The sequence below is a fragment of the Coregonus clupeaformis genome, chromosome 10, assembly GCF_020615455.1.
Source record: "Coregonus clupeaformis isolate EN_2021a chromosome 10, ASM2061545v1, whole genome shotgun sequence".
In the NCBI taxonomy this organism is placed as follows: Eukaryota; Metazoa; Chordata; class Actinopteri; order Salmoniformes; family Salmonidae; genus Coregonus; species Coregonus clupeaformis.
The window spans coordinates 848,903-865,142 of record NC_059201.1 but is presented as its reverse complement, the minus strand read 5'-3'; the positions used below and the strand labels follow the sequence as shown (position 1 = coordinate 865,142).

The following is a 16,240-nucleotide window of genomic DNA, read 5'->3' as shown; positions in this document are numbered from 1 at the left end:
GAGTCAGCAGAGAAGCCTAGCGAGCTCTTTGATTTATCGACAGGAAGCTCTGCTCCTTCATAGGGGTTATCTACAAGCCAGAGACACTTCCTCAACAGCAATTAGTGCCTTCTCAGTTACACACACTTAAGAAGAACCAGAAAGACTGGATTTCTTCTTTAGGCTTTCAATGGGAGAGCAAACAAAGATATTCTAAAAGAAGATATCTCCTCCATAGGATTTCAATGGCAGGGCAAACAAAGATATTCTAAAAGAAGATATCTTCTCCATAGGATTTCAATGGCAGGGCAAACGAAGGCATTCCAAAGTAAGTTATCTCCTCCATATAGGTTTTTAATAGGAGAGCAAACAAAGATGTTATACAAGAAGATATCTTGTAGGCTTTCAATGAGTAGGCAAACAAAAACATTTCTAAAGTAAGATATCGACTACGTAGGATTTCAATGGTTTCCAAAAATATATATCTAACACCATCCATCAATTCACCTCAAAGGTCAGGGCTGATGGAGTGTTGACCTCTGTGTCACCCAGAAATGGCGTGTTGGATATCCCCTCTTAGATGATCTTTGAGGGGATAGATCAAATCAAATCACATGTTATTTGTCACATGCGCCGAATACAACAGGTGTAGACCTTACAGTGAAATGCTTACTTAAAAGCCCTTAACCAACAACGCAGTTTTAAGAAAGAACACCAAAGAAAATCACACAAAAAAATACAACATAAAATAATACAAAATAAATGTAACAAATAATTAAAGAGCAGCAGTAAAAATAACAATAGCGAGGCCATATACAGGGGGTACCGGTACCGAGTCAATGTGCGGGGGCACCGGTTAGTCGAGGTAATTGAGGGAATATGTAGAGTTATTAAAGTGACTATGAATAGATAATAAACAGAGAGTAGCAGCAGCGTAAAAGAGGTGGGGGGGGGGGCAATGAAAATAGTCTGGGTAGCCATTTTATTAGATGTTCAGGAGTCTTATGGCTTGGGGGTAGAAGCTGTTTACAAGCCTCTTGAACCTAGATTTGGCGCACCGGTACCGCTTGCTGTGCGGTAGCAGAGAGAACAGTCTATGACTAGGTTGGCTGGAGTCTTTGACAATTTTTAGGGCCTTCCTCTGACACCGCCTGGTATAGAGGTCCTGGATGGCAGGAAGCTTGACCCCAGTGATGTACTGGGCCATATGCACTACCCTTCGTAGTGCCTTGCGGTCAGAGGCCGAGCAGTTGCCATACCAGGCAGTGATGCAACCAGTCAGGATGCTCTTGATGGTGCAGCTGTAGAACCTTTTGAGGATCTGAGGACTCATGCCAAATCTTTTCAGTCTCCTTAGGGGGAATAGGTTTTGTCGTGCCTTCTTCAAGACTGTCTTGGTGTGCTTGGACCATGTTAGTTTGTTGGTGATGTGGACACCAAGGAACTTGAAGCTCTCAACCTGCTCCACTACAGCTCAGTCGATGAGAATGGGGGCGTGCTCGGTCCTCTCTTTTTCCTGTAGTCCACAATCATCTCCTTTGTCTTGATCACTTTGAGGGAGAGGTTGTTGTCCTGGCACCACACAGCCAGGTCTCTGACCTCCTCCCTATAGGCTATCTCGTCGTTGTCGGTGATCAGGCCTACCACTGTTGTGTCATTGGCAAACTTAATGATGGTGTTGGAGTTGTGCCTGGCTATGCAGTCATGAGTGAACAGGGAGTACAGTAGGGGACTGAGCACGCACCCCTGAGGGGACCCGTGTTGAGGATCAGCGTGGCAGATGTGTTGTTACCTACCCTTACCACCTGGGGGCGGCCCGTCAGGAAGTCCAGGATCCAGTTGCAGAGGGAGGTGTTTAGTCCCAGGGTCCTTAGCTTAGTGATGAGCTTTGAGGGCACTATGGTGTTGAACGCTGAGCTGTAGTCAATTATTAGCATTCTCACATAGGTGTTCCTTTTGTCCAGGTGTGAAAGGCCAGTGTAGAGCGTAATAGAGATTGCGTCATCTATGGATCTGTTGGGGCAGTATGCAAATTGGAGTGGGTCTAGGGTTTCTGGGATAATGGTGTTGATGTAAGCCATGACCAGCCTTTCAAAGCACTTCATGGCTACAGACGTGAGTGCTACGGGTCGGGAGTCATTTAGGCAGGTTATCTTAGTGTTCTTGGGCACAGGGACTATGGTGGTCTGCTTGAAACATGTTGGTATTACAGACTCAGACAGGGAGAGGTTGAAAATGTCAGTGAAGACACTTGCCAGTTGGTCAGCACATGCTCGGAGTACACGTTTTGGTAATCCGTCTGGTCTTGAAGCCTTGTGAATGTTGACCTGTTTAAAGGTCTTACTCACATCGGCTACGGAGAGCGTGAAAACACAGTGGAATCTATTCAGGACTGTCACACATTCCACACACTTTCGCCGTCACAAACACCCTTGTAAAGCCATATGCATGCACAGGTGCACTTGCCTTTACAACCCTTCCCCTCCAACACACACACACACACACACACACACATCTTGCAAAGGTGGAGAATGCAAGTTAATGACTCCATTGCCTTCCCAATAGCCCAGGACACACACACAGTAACCTATACATGGCAGCAGCCAGGGTGTGTGTGTGTGTGTGTGTGTGTGTGTGTGTGTGTGTGTGTGTGTGTGTGTGTGTGTGTGTGTGTGTGTGTGTGTGTCGTAAAGGGAAAAAGCATTATGGGTCATATTTATCAACAGCATGCCTCATCACAGCCCTGTCTCTCTCCACATTTCTCTATCATTGGAATTTCCATTGGATGCCCATTTGGTCATTTGTCACGCATCCAAGTCTATTCCCATGATCATTCTGCGCCCCTTACATGGGACCCGGGATCCAGATAGATGAGCTTCTCTACTAGGTCTCACACGATTTCTCTGGGATGTGGGATTGCATAGTATTATTTTACTCCTTATGACAATGGCTGAGCAATGATGCTTGGTATGACATGATATGAGTAATAGGCTGGCTTAGTGAGGGATATGACATGCATGGTGTGTCATAGGGCGTTAAGAAGCTTCATATGAGCGACATAAGGAACGTTTTGTCTCAACATTCTACTACTGAGAAATTACGGTTGATATGACATGATATGATAAGGGAATGGTGTGTCTTAGTGAGGGATATGACATGCATGGTGTGTCATAGGGCGTTACGATGCTTCATATGAGCGACATAAGGAACATTGTGTCTCTTACCCTTCTGGATTCTATTTCTTTCACATAGAGAGGGAGCAGAAACTCGGAAACACCCTCTAGCCTGATCCCCTCTTTGGTTACACGAAGATTACCCATTCCATCCTGAGGGGAAAGAGAGCGGAGGAGAGAGAGAGAGAGAGAGAGAGAGAGAGAGAGAGAGAGAGAGAGAGAGAGAGAGAGAGAGAGAGAGAGAGAGAGAGAGAGAGATGAGAGAGAGAGAGAGAGAGGATGGAGAAAGAGAGAGAGAGAGAGAGAGGATGGAGAAAGAGAGCGAGAGAGAGAGAGAGAGAGAGAGAGAGAGAGAGGGATGGAGAAAGAGAGCGAGAGAGAGAGAGAGAGAGAGAGAGAGAGAGAGAGAGAGAGAGAGAGAGAGAGAGAGAGAGAGAGAGAGAGAGAGAGAGAGAGAGAGGGGGAAAGAGAGAGACAAAATTGAGAGAATAAGTCCAAACAGTGAAACAGAGAAAAACAGTATTAGTTCAGACACCGTGAATAAACTGTTTAGGAGAGGAGGGAGTGGAGAGAAAAACATCCAAAGGAACAGAAGTTATATTTGAATTAAATATTTTGATCATTTTCAACATTTTCACATGAAAGTATTGTAACTTTTCCGGTTTAGAAATGTCACTTTACGAATAGGCAGAGATGCACACACCACATGCACTCACACAGCCCCCGACAACACTTGACCACCCCAGAGTTAGAAACCCTGCAGCCAGGGAAAACAGCCTCCTCAATATACAGTAACACACCAGCCTGCAGTTCCTATAATACACACATTATTGCTTCACACACCTACACCCAACACACACACAAGCCCGAATACACACACACACACTCTTGCTTTACACCCACGTTAGCTGCATGCAGGTGAAAAATCACATCTTTGAAAAGACACACACACATGACTGCAGGCGACAACTCATATTATGCTTCTTTAATTAAAGGGACACAACACATTATGCAGAACTATCTGAAGGAGTACGGCCCCCCGTCAATCATCAAAACATAAAGATGACATAAAGATGATTCCTGAATAATTCCTAATTAATCATGAACGTGACGAGTCAATGCTTAGCTAAACACTCTCGTTCTCTCATCTAGCCCCGTCGCCCCCGACAGCGTTTAGCGATGGCGGTGGCGTGCGAAGGCGTGTGGCCTTGATTTGACGTGGCAGGTTGTAGACATGAACGTCTCTCTCGGGCAGGTTTCAATCTGAGGAAACACAAAAGAAAGAAAAAGAACAGGCCCCTTGGCTATTTTCCTGGATGTGGAGGGTTGTGAGCCGTGCCGCCGCTTACACGCTAATGCCGTCTACCTCAGAGCCTTGCAGGCATGGAGAGAAAAAGAGAGAGAGAGGTTGAGGAAGAGAGAGAGAGAGAGCTACGCTATCCACATACCTAGCAGCCAAAGTCACTTCTATTAGCCTACCTGACACGCCATATGAAATTTAAATTACATTTCTCAGTCTGGTTAGCGTGGCAGTGGCGGAGCTTGGATTCGGCAGTGGTGGGAACACCGAAGGTAATCAGGAATCCTGGCGGGAACCGGGCGACTTTAGGATAATGAAGCCACTCCTCCGGGATGTGAATGATGGTGAATTCCGTAGTAACAGAGGCCTGCACTCGGATAATGATGTCCTTCTCTGTTATATTGGATTTCCATGTTGTGTTATAATGATATATTTCCCGGTCCATGTCGTGTGTGAGAGTGTGTGTGTGTGTGTGTAAGCGTGATTGTCTACATGAATGTGTGTGTGTGTGACTGTGTAGTGCCGAGTCCTTCAGTAGAAGTCATGCTGATAATGTTGTATCCCCCATCGCGGCGAGGTTAACTGGCGGAGTCGGCCATTAGGGCTCACATCCCATCCCTGGTACAAGGTTATAGTGAACAGAATGATACTCCCTCCTCCACATGATGGATGGCCGTTGAAAACATTCTCAGGGCAGGTTTAATATTCTCTCTCGGCTGAATTTTTTACTCAACCTTTCGTGCCAACAATGTTTAGAGAGAAAGAAAAAAGAGCTGGAGGGACATTTAGAAATGAACAGATGAGGAAACAGAGATACCTGTTTGTTTTTATGTATGTCCTCTGTGCCGGAAAATCTTTTGACCTTTCCGAGCCACCGTAGAAGCAATGCCTTGTCAGGGGTATGAAATCAAAGCATTGACTTTCATCAGAGTTCTTGAAGAGCTTCCTTCCACATCACTTCCTCTTCCTCCAACGTCTTGTATTAGAATGTCAGCTCATGTTGCCTCTGACCTACAATAAGAGCTATGCCACTTCTAAGGGGCTTCTGCTCTCCACTCATTGGGATAAAATAAAAGCTTTTCTGCTCTAGGACTGGAATACAAAACCTTCCCACAAACACACAACAAGAGACAAACACTGGTGTTTATTAGAACGAATCAAATCCCTTTGCACTCGCCAGCCCACACATGCAGTGTCTCTCTCTCTCTCTCTCTCTCTCTCTCTCTCTCTCTCTCTCTCTCTCTCTCTCTCTCTCTCTCTCTCTCTCTCTCTCTCTCTCTCTCTCTCTCTCTCTCTCTCTCTCTCTCTCTCTCAAAATGATGGATAGAGGTCCAGGGGAAACCGTACTGAAGCCAAGGCATAATTTCAGTACCTAACTTAAAGCTCTTTAAAGCCTGCATGGTCCCTTGTGGCGGGGCCTCAGGAAGCTTTGGATGGCCCTCCCTGAATGCTTATCGTACGCAGCACATTTTGCTATAGGACTATTTCAAATAAGGTCAGATAGTCTGTCTGTGAGAGAAGACAATAAGTATTATTAGTTATCTTATATTTCCCCTCTCAGTCCCCAGTGTCTTCAATATGTGGACCAAGTTTTATTACAGTCTTATGTCATACAGGTGATGGAATGTATAAACAGAAACAGTATAAATAACATACAATAGTAGAAAGGCTGTATACTTCTCATTTATTCACCTATATTGTATATTGATCGATCCTATATTGCCCTCAACTCTGGATCTCGAAGCCAGTTCCACTGCATTTTTTGCCCTCTAGTCAGGGACTGATTTAGACCTGGGACACCAGGTGTGTGCAATTAATTATCAGGTGGAACAGAAAACAAGCAGGCTCCGGTGTACCCCTGCTATATTGTATTTACAGTGAGGGAAAAAAGTATTTGATCCCCTGCTGATTTTGTACGTTTGCCCACTGACAAAGAAATGATCTGTCTATAATTTTAATGGTAGGTTTTTTTGAACAGTGAGAGACAGAATAACAACAAAAAAATCCAGAAAAACGATGTCAAAAATGTTATGAATTGATTTACATTTTAATGAGGGAAATAAGTATTTGACCCCTCTGCAAAACATGACTTAGTACTTGGTGGCAAAACCCTTTCTTGTAGTTGGCCACCAGGTTTGCACACATCTCAGGAGGGATTTTGTCCCACTACTCTTTGCAGATCTTCTCCAAGTCATTAAGGTTTCGAGGCTGACGTTTGGCAACTCAAACCTTCAGCTCCCTCCACAGATGTTCTATGGGATTAAGGTCTGGAGACTGGCTAGGCCACTCCAGGACCTTAATGTGCTTCTTCTTGAGCCACTCCTTTGTTGCCTTGGCCGTGTGTTTTGGGTCATTGTCATGCTGGAATACCCAACCACGACCCATTTTCAATGCCCTGGCTGAGGGAAGTAGGTTCTCACCCAAGATTTGACGGTACATGACCCCGTCCATCGTCCCTTTGATGCAGTGAAGTTGTCCTGTCCCCTTAGCAGAAAAACACCCCCAAAGCATAATGTTTCCACCTCCATGTTTGACGGTGGGGATGGTGTTCCTGGTGTCATAGGCAGCATTCCTCCTCCTCCAAACACGGCGAGTTGAGTTGATGTCAAAGAGCTCCATTTTGGTCTCATCTGACCCCAACACTTTCACCCAGTTCTCCTCTGAATCATTCAGATGTTCATTGGCAAACTTCAGACGGCCTTGTATATGTGCTTTCTTGAGCAGGGGGACCTTGCGGGCGCTGCAGGATTTCAGTCCTTCACGGCGTAGTGTGTTACCAATTGTTTTCTTGGTGACTATGGTCCCAGCTGCCTTGAGATCATTGACAAGATCCTCCCGTGTAGTTCTGGGCTGATTCCTCACCGTTCTCATGATCATTGCAACTCCACGAGGTGAGATCTTGCATGGAGCCCCAGGCCGAGGGAGATTGACAGGTCTTTTGTGTTTCTTCCATTTGCGAATAATCGCACCAACTGTTGTCACCTTCTCACCAAGCTGCTTGGCGATGGTCTTGTAGCCCATTCCAGCCTTGTGTAGGTCTACAATCCTGTCCCTGACATCCTTGGAGAGCTCTTTGGTCTTGGCCATGGTGGAGAGTTTGGAATCTGATTGATTGATTGCTTCTGTGGACAGGTGTCTTTTATACAGGTAACAAACTGAGATTAGGAGCACTCCCTTTAAGAGTGTGCTCCTAATCTCAGCTCATTACCTGTATAAAAGACACCGGGGAGCCAGAAATCTTTCTGATTGAGAGGGGATCAAATACTTATTTCCCTCATTAAAATGCAAATCAATTGATAACATTTTTGACATGCGTTTTTCAGGATTTTGTTGTTGTTATTCTGTCTCTCAATGTTCAAATAAACCTACCATTAAAATTATAGACTGATCATTTCTTTGTCAGTGGGCAAACGTACAAAATCAGCAGGGGATCAAATACTTTCTTCCCTCACTGTAGGTGAATAAACTAAATTATGCCTCAGCTTCAGTACGGTTTCCCCTGGACCTCTACAGGCCATCAGTCATACACTCAGTAGGAGCTAATCATTTTGGTGAATGGGGTGGTGTACCAACTAAACTGGCCACTCTGTTTCTCAAACCACTTGTTTAATCTATTCCATTATAAATTAAATAAACTTCAATAAGTTTCATATATTCTGATACATGATTTGATCTATTCCGATACCTGATTTAACTGATCTGATCATCAAGCCCTTGATTAGTTTTGTCAGGTGAACCAGTAGTGGACAACTGGCTCGAAAAGCGTACAAGTCCCAAACCAAATGTTTTCCTCACTTGCTTGGTGCAAGTGTAGACTAAGAGTGAAATGCTGACTTATGGGAACTTCCCAACAACACAGAAAGAAAGAAAATTGAAAAATAATAGAAAAGTAAAACACGTAATAATAAAAGTAATAATAAATACACAATGAGTAATGATAACTTGGCTATATACACGGCGTACCAGTACCGAGTCGATGTGCAGGGGTACGAGGTCATTTTGACGTAGATATGTACATTTCATTAGGAATAAAGTGACTAGGCAATAGGATAGATAATAAACAGTAGCAGCAGCGTATGTGATGAGTCAAAAAAATTTAATGCAAAAAGGGTCAATGCAGATAGTCTGGGTAGCTATTTGGTTAACTATTTACTAACTACTTAGCAGTCTTATGGCAAAGGGGGTAGAAGCTGTTCAGGGTGCTGTTGGTTCCAGACTTGGTGCATCGGTACTGCTTGCCGTGCAGTAGCAGAGAGAACAGTCCATGACTTGGGTGGCTGGAGTCTGAGACAATTGTTAGGGCCTTCCTCTGACACCACCTGGTATACACACCTGGACGTGGCACTCCATCCATGCTGCTGTGCCCTGAGCCCTAGCAGAGTGACATGTGACCATGTGTCTGAGTACTGACATACTGTCCATGTCTACCGGCCTGCGTGTCCAGGCCTGTCCAGTCCTGCCCGCCTTTCATCTGACCTGAATACCAAACCGACTGGAACGTTTGTCTGGTGGGCAAACCGCTCACGTTGACATGGAGGGGCCGCTATCCGATCGCTGTCCGTCTCTGTGTGTGAGGCAGAGGTATGTGTGTCTGTGGATGTGTGTGTGCGTTGGCTGCTTGTCTAGTTGAGTGTGTGTGTATCTGCATGTGTATGTGTGCCCCTGTGTGTGTGTGTGCCTGTGTGTGTGTGGTGTCTGCTTGTCTAGTTGTGTGTGTATGTGTGTATCCTGCACTGTGCCCACAGCTTTGTTTGTAGACTGTCAGTCACTGTGGACAGCCGCTTGCCAACCAGAACACAGACAGAAGCAGAGCAGAGCGGCACCGGGACACACTGAGCATGCTCACACCAGGCATGTCCGTCATCACTAGCTGGGCTGAGGAGAAGGAGTCATGACCAGAGTCACCTTGTTCAATACCGTACAGCTAGCCTGGTCCCAGATCTGCTTGTGCTGTTGCCTAGAATCTTAGAAAAAAAAGGTTCTGGATAGGACCAAAAAGGGTTCTATGCTTGCTTCATATATGGCACCCCTGAAGGTTCTATGTAGAAGCCTTTTGTAGGGTCCTTTGATCAGAACCCCAGGGGTTCTTCTTCACTGAACCAAAATTGGTTCCATATAGAACCATTGGGTTCCATATAGGGTTCTATATGGAACCAATTTGGTTTCTATCTAGAACCTTAAGGGGTGCCATATATGAAGCAAGCATAGAGCCCTTTTTTTCTAAGAGTGTACTCCATTGTGATTGTCAAGCATGACAATTCAATAAGGAGTTGGCAGGAGAGCAGAAACAGACCGGCACCCAGGCTGTCACCAGGCTACATATTTATCTCAAGATTCTCATCAGAAGAGAAATGGGCAGAATTTGGTATGGTAATGAAAAACGCATAAAACAAGTAATACAAAATGCCACACAAGCTGACTGTAGCAGTGACACACGACCACTCACATAACCAAATCTGAAATCACAAATAAACAGACAAATCAAATTAAGATCCCGCATCTGTATGGATTGGGACTAGAAGAGCTATTTAAAAAGATAAGGATCAAGTTCTAATAGTTTTTAGTCCATTACTGTAAGTAAATATGGCAGCGCTAGTTAATGTTATTCTTCCACAAAAGAGCATTGAACTATCACATGGCTTCCATAATTTGAAAGCCCTTAAAGTGGCAATCAGCAGTTGAAACAATAACAAAGCGTTTTCCCTGCCACTGTTTCGGTAAATAGCTGAGGGATAGGGCTAGAGAAATTCATAGACAGATGTATGGATGCAAGGATTGACCATCCAATATGTAAAAATTATAGTTTTAACCATGTTTTGACGCTCTACAGTGTTTGTTTGTCATTTATTTGTTTACAAACATTGAAGTAAAACAAGCCTATACTTTGGTTTCTGATGGGGTAGAACAGTTGAACTAAGTTCATGAGGTATTTATAAGTTATATTCTTCAAGAATCAGTAGGCATATTTTACTAATTTATAAGTCGCAAAATCGATGTAGCAATTGAAGACTTCCCTCTTTTCCTTACTTACTTTACAAGACATCACATTGAAGTCCCAGACCTGAGGCCCCTCATCTAATCACACAACTGCAGTACTTCTCTGTGTGTCAGAAAAGGTTGACTCGTTTCAACTCGACACAATCAGAGAGCGAGAGAGGGAGAGCGAGAAAGAGTGAGAGGGAGATAAATGGGAAGAGAGGTAGAGATGGAGAGAGAGAGAGAGAGAGAGAGAGAGATGGATAAACCTAACGAGAGAGAAAACAATCATCTTTGTCGAACGGCTATCTGTTTGCCATAGCCTCAGCAATAAAACAGGGCCCTTTAAACAACAAGCGAGGCTGTTCCGAGGAAAACACCACCCATTAGAGCCCTCTGATTGATTGCCAACGCCGGCCTGCTCTCGACCTGCTCTCTCCGGAGCCGGCCCGACGTACGCAGCATTACCTGGAAATATTATGATACTCCATTGGCCCCTAACAAGTTAAATTGACGGGAATGAATCCTGGGGTTGACAAATCTTTAGTTATTGTTGTTGGGAAAGGGGGGAAGGGGGAGGAGGGATTCCGGAAGAGGAAGGAAGAAGAGATGGAAAAAGGAGGATGCAGTGTGTGTGTGTGTGTGTGTTGATGTCTTTGTGTGTGTGTGCTTTTCTGTGCTCTCGTGTGTATGCGTAGGCAGTCTGTACGAATCGACCAAACTCCCGAATTGCCCGAGCCAACGACGCGGCTCGCCATCGGATTTCCATTCCACCAACAGGTATCATAGCACCAGCGTTCAGCAGTCTACATTTAATAATCATAACCCAGTACGAGGTCGGCAACCTTATTTGTCTTTTTAAAAGCTTTTTTCCTGTCCATTTGTACAATGTGGCTTTGTCGGGGGCTGCCACCGACAGATCAATGCCTAATTGGATTTCCAACAACCTTCAATGGACTTTCAAAAATTAATACGGCAGAACGTGAGAAATAATAATCATGATACAACGACTACGCTCCCGAGCTCGGTTATTACACACCTTAGGGGGCTGGTGAAACGATACGGCCCATAGTGTTACTATTGATTTATACACCACGCACAAACGACTTCAGATGAATGGTGTTCGGGTCATGATTCAGCTGCAGGAAGAGGGAAAAAAGCTTCTAAACTGGACGACTTTACGGTGTGGTTTCAAACATCTGAGTTTGAACAAGCTACGTTTCTGGGGAGAGTGTTTTTCTGTGTTCTCCCTCTTCATCTCACTGAGCTGTTCTAGTTACTTTTTGATCTGTCTTGTACTGATTACTTCCTCAATGCTCCTGTCTTGTTAACTTCCTCAATGCTCCTGTCTTGTTAACTTCCTCAATGCTCCTGTCCTGTTAACTTCCTCAATGCTCCTGTCTTGTTAACTTCCTCAATGCTCCCGTCCTGTTAACTTCATCAATGCTCCTGTCTTGTTAACTTCCTTAATGCTCCTGTCCTGTTAACTTCCTCAATGCTCCTGTCCTGTAAACTTCCTCAATGCTCCTGTCTTGTCCTGTTAACTTCCTCAGTGCTCCTGTCTTGTCCTGTTAACTTCCTCAGTGCTCCTGTCTTGTCCTGTTAACTTCCTCAGTGCTCCTGTCTTGTCCTGTTAACTTCCTCAATGCTCCTGTCCTGTTAACTTCCTCAATGCTCCTGTCTTGTCCTGTTCACTTCCTCAATGCTCCTGTCTTGTTAACTTCCTCAATGCTCCTGTCCTGTTAACTTCCTCAATGCTCCTGTCCTGTTAACTTCCTCAGTGCTCCTGTCTTGTACTACTAACTTCCTCAATGCTCCTGTCTTGTACTGCTAACTTCCTCAATGCTCCTGTCTTGTACTGCTAACTTCCTCAATGCTCCTGTCTTGTACTGCTAACTTCCTCAATGCTCCTGTCCTGTGCTGGGGGTGCTGCAGCACCCACTGATAAATCACAATAAGTATTTACTTCCCAACCCCCCACCCAAACCAAATCAGTGCAATAGGCCTTGTTTACAGCTGTGTGAGCAGAGCAAAAAACTTGTCAGCAGAGCAGGGACAAAACATTCTGGATTCATTCTCTGCTTTGTTCTGAGCTGTGTCCTAAGGTCTAACCTGCAGCCTGTGTCCTCTGGTCTAACCTGCAGCCTGTCCTCTGGTCTAACCTGCAGCCTGTGTCCTCTGGTCTAACCTGCAGCCTTTGTCCTCTGGTCTAACCTGCAGCCTGTATCCTCTGGTCTAACCTGCAGCCTGTGTCCTCTGGTCTAACCTGCAGCCTGTGTCCTCTGGTCTAACCTGCAGCCTGTATCCTCTGGTCTAACCTGCAGCCTGTGTCCTCTGGTCTAACCTGCAGCCTGTGTCCTCTGGTCTAACCTGCAGCCTGTGTCCTCTGGTCTAACCTGCAGCCTGTGTCCTCTGGTCTAACCTGCAGCCTGTGTCCTCTGGTCTAACCTGCAGCCTGTGTCCTCTGGAGCCTCTGTCCTCTGCTTGTCCCTCTTTACTGTTCTTACATGCTCTGTCCTCCTCTATCCTCCTTCTGTTGATTTTCTGGGCAGGAAGTCACGGTATCCTCTGCCAGGAGTAACTCCTCCTGGGCTCCACTTCACAGGAGCTGTGACATCATCAGCGTGAGACAATCAGCCCGGTGCGATCAGTATCGATCTACCGCAGGGGGGAGGGCAAGCCGGTCGGTGGATGAGAGGAAAAAAGGGAGGGAACAAAACAAAAAATGAAAGAAAAGGAAATCTGTCAGGGCCCCGGGATCGAGGTGGTGGAAAGGAGAACAAAGAGGAGAGGAGAGGGGGATGAGAAGGAGAGAAGAAGGCCTCAGGCGTGATCCAATGTCCCTATCCCACGCAGGGGTATCGTCCCGGCCCTTTGAAAGACCCTTCTTTAATCAACTGCTAATCCGCGGTGGTGTAAAGGTAAACTCCCAACGTTCTATCAGCGTTAATTAAACCTAACATGTCCTCCCCCGTGATGTCGTCCTCAAGGTCGTCAACACGGACAGGGGAATACAGACCGGCACCGTGCTGGACGGCTCTGTACCCTGGCTGAGGGGTCCAGCCAGGCTGCGAGGATCCCTGGGTGCACAGATGCTGGTTGTGAGCTACCTTCTGTATGATTCCATGATGATTTAAACTGGTGACAGTTCACCGTTCATTAGCTCAAGCGTGAATAATATTGGTCGCTATACAGCTAGAGTTGGAATAGTAGTCAGTGAATATGTTATTTAGCAGACCAGGTTCATAAATTGTCTTGTAATATATACCATTTAGCAGACTCCTTTATCTAAAGTGAATTACAGTCATGTGTGTATACATTTTAAGTACGGGTGGTCCTGGGAATCGAACCCACTATCCTGCCATGGTTTAACAACTGAGCTACATAAACCATCTCGTCTATAGAGTGTGTTAAGAGTCTTTAATTCTCTCTCACACACACGCCCACCTGACTGTCCCTCCCTCTCATTCATCCTCATCCCCTGTGGCACAAGGACAATGAGATGCAGTGTTGAAGTCCTAATGGCCATTAGTTTCGAGGGTGTTTGACCCGGTTCTTCATGGTGCCACATCAGCATGCTGATTGGCTAGGATAATTCCCCCTTGGCCTTAATTGCTGCTACCAAGCATTTATCTTCTAGAGAGCAAGGCTATACTTTAAAAAAGACACACGTGACTCCCGAGTGGTGCAGTGGTCTAAGGCAATGCATCACAGTGTAGGGCTCGAGTCCAGGCTCTGTCGCAGCCGGCCCGCGACCGGGGGACCCATGGGGAGGCGCACAATTGGCCGTACGTTGTTTCCTCCGACACATTGGTGCGGCTGGCTTCCGGGTTAAAGCGGGCATAGTGTCAAGAAGCAGTGCGGCTCGGCTGGGTTGTGTTTCGGAGGACGCACGGCTCTCGACCTTCGCCTCTCCTGAGTCCAACGGGAGTTGCAGCGATGGGACTAGACTGTAACTACCAATTGGGGAGAAAAAGGGGTAAAATAAAATAAAAGCAAGACGCACGTAAGGCCTTGTGGAAATACATGTATAGACGGACAGATGGATGGACAGACCGAAAGATAGATGGACAGGTGTCCATACACACCAGTTTGCATGCGCACACAAACACCCCCCCACAACTACCTCGTACCCCTGCACAATGACTCGGTACCGGTACGCATGTACACATGTGAGAGAATAAGTCCAGACAGTGAAACAGAGAGAATCAGTGTTAGTTCACTGTGAATAAACTGTTTAGGAGAGGAGGGAGTGGAGAGAAAAACTTCCAAAGGAACAAAAGTTATATTTTAATTAAATATTTGGATAATTTTCAAAATATTCACATGAAAGTATTGTACGTTTTCCGAGTTAGAAATGTCACTTTGCTCATAGACACAGACACACTAATCACTTTTACCCCTACCTACATGTACATTTTACCTCAACTACCCCGTACCCCTGCACATTGACTCGGTACCGGTACCCCCTGTATATAGCCTCATTATTGTTATTTATTGTGATACTATTTCTTTCTTTTTTATTTAGCAAATTTCTCTTACTTTTTAACTCTGCCTTGTTGGGAAAGGACTCGTAAGTAAGCATTTCACTGTAAAGTCTTAAAATTTTATTTGACACACACATACAAGCACAGCTGTAACCCCAGCTTGTAACCCTCATGCTGGAGAATAATCACTTCTCTCTTCGACCAACAGAAAGGAGACAGCGAAGAGACAGACTGGAGTGGCGAGAGCAGCGGGGCCACCATCTACATCTCCCTCCATGGCAGACAGACAGACAGAGAAAGACGGGGTTGTGATCTTCAGTTGAGGTGGGCTGAGGGATCTTAGCTCATTTAGCGGAAGGGAAATGAGAAAGCGTTCTGAGCATTCTGCTGTGAAGCCCAGGCCCCAGGCTTTGTTACACACTGTGGGGGTCAACGGGGTTCACGTATAAGGTCAAATAAAAGGTCAAAGGTCACCTGGCTTTTCTCTGTACGTTCTGAGAAAGGCTCGCCGACGGCGTATCTGTTTCTGAGAAAGCTCTCATGCTGAATGGATGGATATTGCTTTTTTCCTCTTCTTTCTCATCCCCTGCTACTTTCTCTCTTTTGCTCTCTCTCACTAGCGCCGTCTTTCTTGCAGAGAAAATCACACACTTTCTCTCGGACACACACGCAAACGCACAAGCACGCACGCACACACTAGGGTTTAATAGCAGGAACCGGGTTAACGAGATTTCCCGCCCAAACCCATTCTCATTTTCCGGGATAAATAAATTATAATAAATTATTTCAATGAACAGCGTGATGTGAAAATGAACTGTTAAATTATATGCAATGTCTAAATAGAGAGAGAGAGAGAAGTAGTTTCACTTGCTTTGGCAATGTAAACATATGTTTCCCATGCTTATGAAGCCCTTTGAATTGAATTGAATTGAGAGAGAGATATGGAGAGAGAAAGAGAGACAGAGACAGACAGAAAGAGAGAGAGAGAGAGAGAGAGAGAGAGAGAGAGAGAGAGAGAGAGAGAGAGAGAGAGAGAGAGAGAGAGAGAGAGAGAGAGAGAGAGAGAGAGAGAGAGAGAGAGAGAGAGACAGAGACAGAGACAGAGACAGAGACAGAGACAGAGACAGAGACAGCGAGAGGGGACAGAAAGTGAAGAAGGGCCAGTGGTGTCCAGACAGACAGAGCGTGGCAGGATGGAAGGAATGAGGGAGGGAGGCTGTTAGATTATCTGTCTCTGTGCAGACCTCCCTCTGCTCTGATTAAGATCAGACACATCAGCACTCTGGACCTGATGGATCCCTAACATTAACCCACCCTCCCTCTGC

General features: G+C 45.6%; 1 protein-coding gene across 2 annotated transcripts in view; it reads right to left on the bottom strand.

The window, feature by feature from the left end:
• LOC121574693 (zeta-sarcoglycan) overlaps nucleotides 1-16,240 on the bottom strand; it is a 270,473-nt gene that overhangs the window by 84,038 nt on the left and 170,195 nt on the right. For both annotated transcript variants that reach the window (XM_045222803.1, XM_045222802.1), the window contains exon 3: nucleotides 3,204-3,305. In XM_045222803.1, the coding sequence (XP_045078738.1) occupies nucleotides 3,204-3,305 (102 nt within the window). The remainder of the gene's footprint in view (nucleotides 1-3,203; nucleotides 3,306-16,240) is intronic.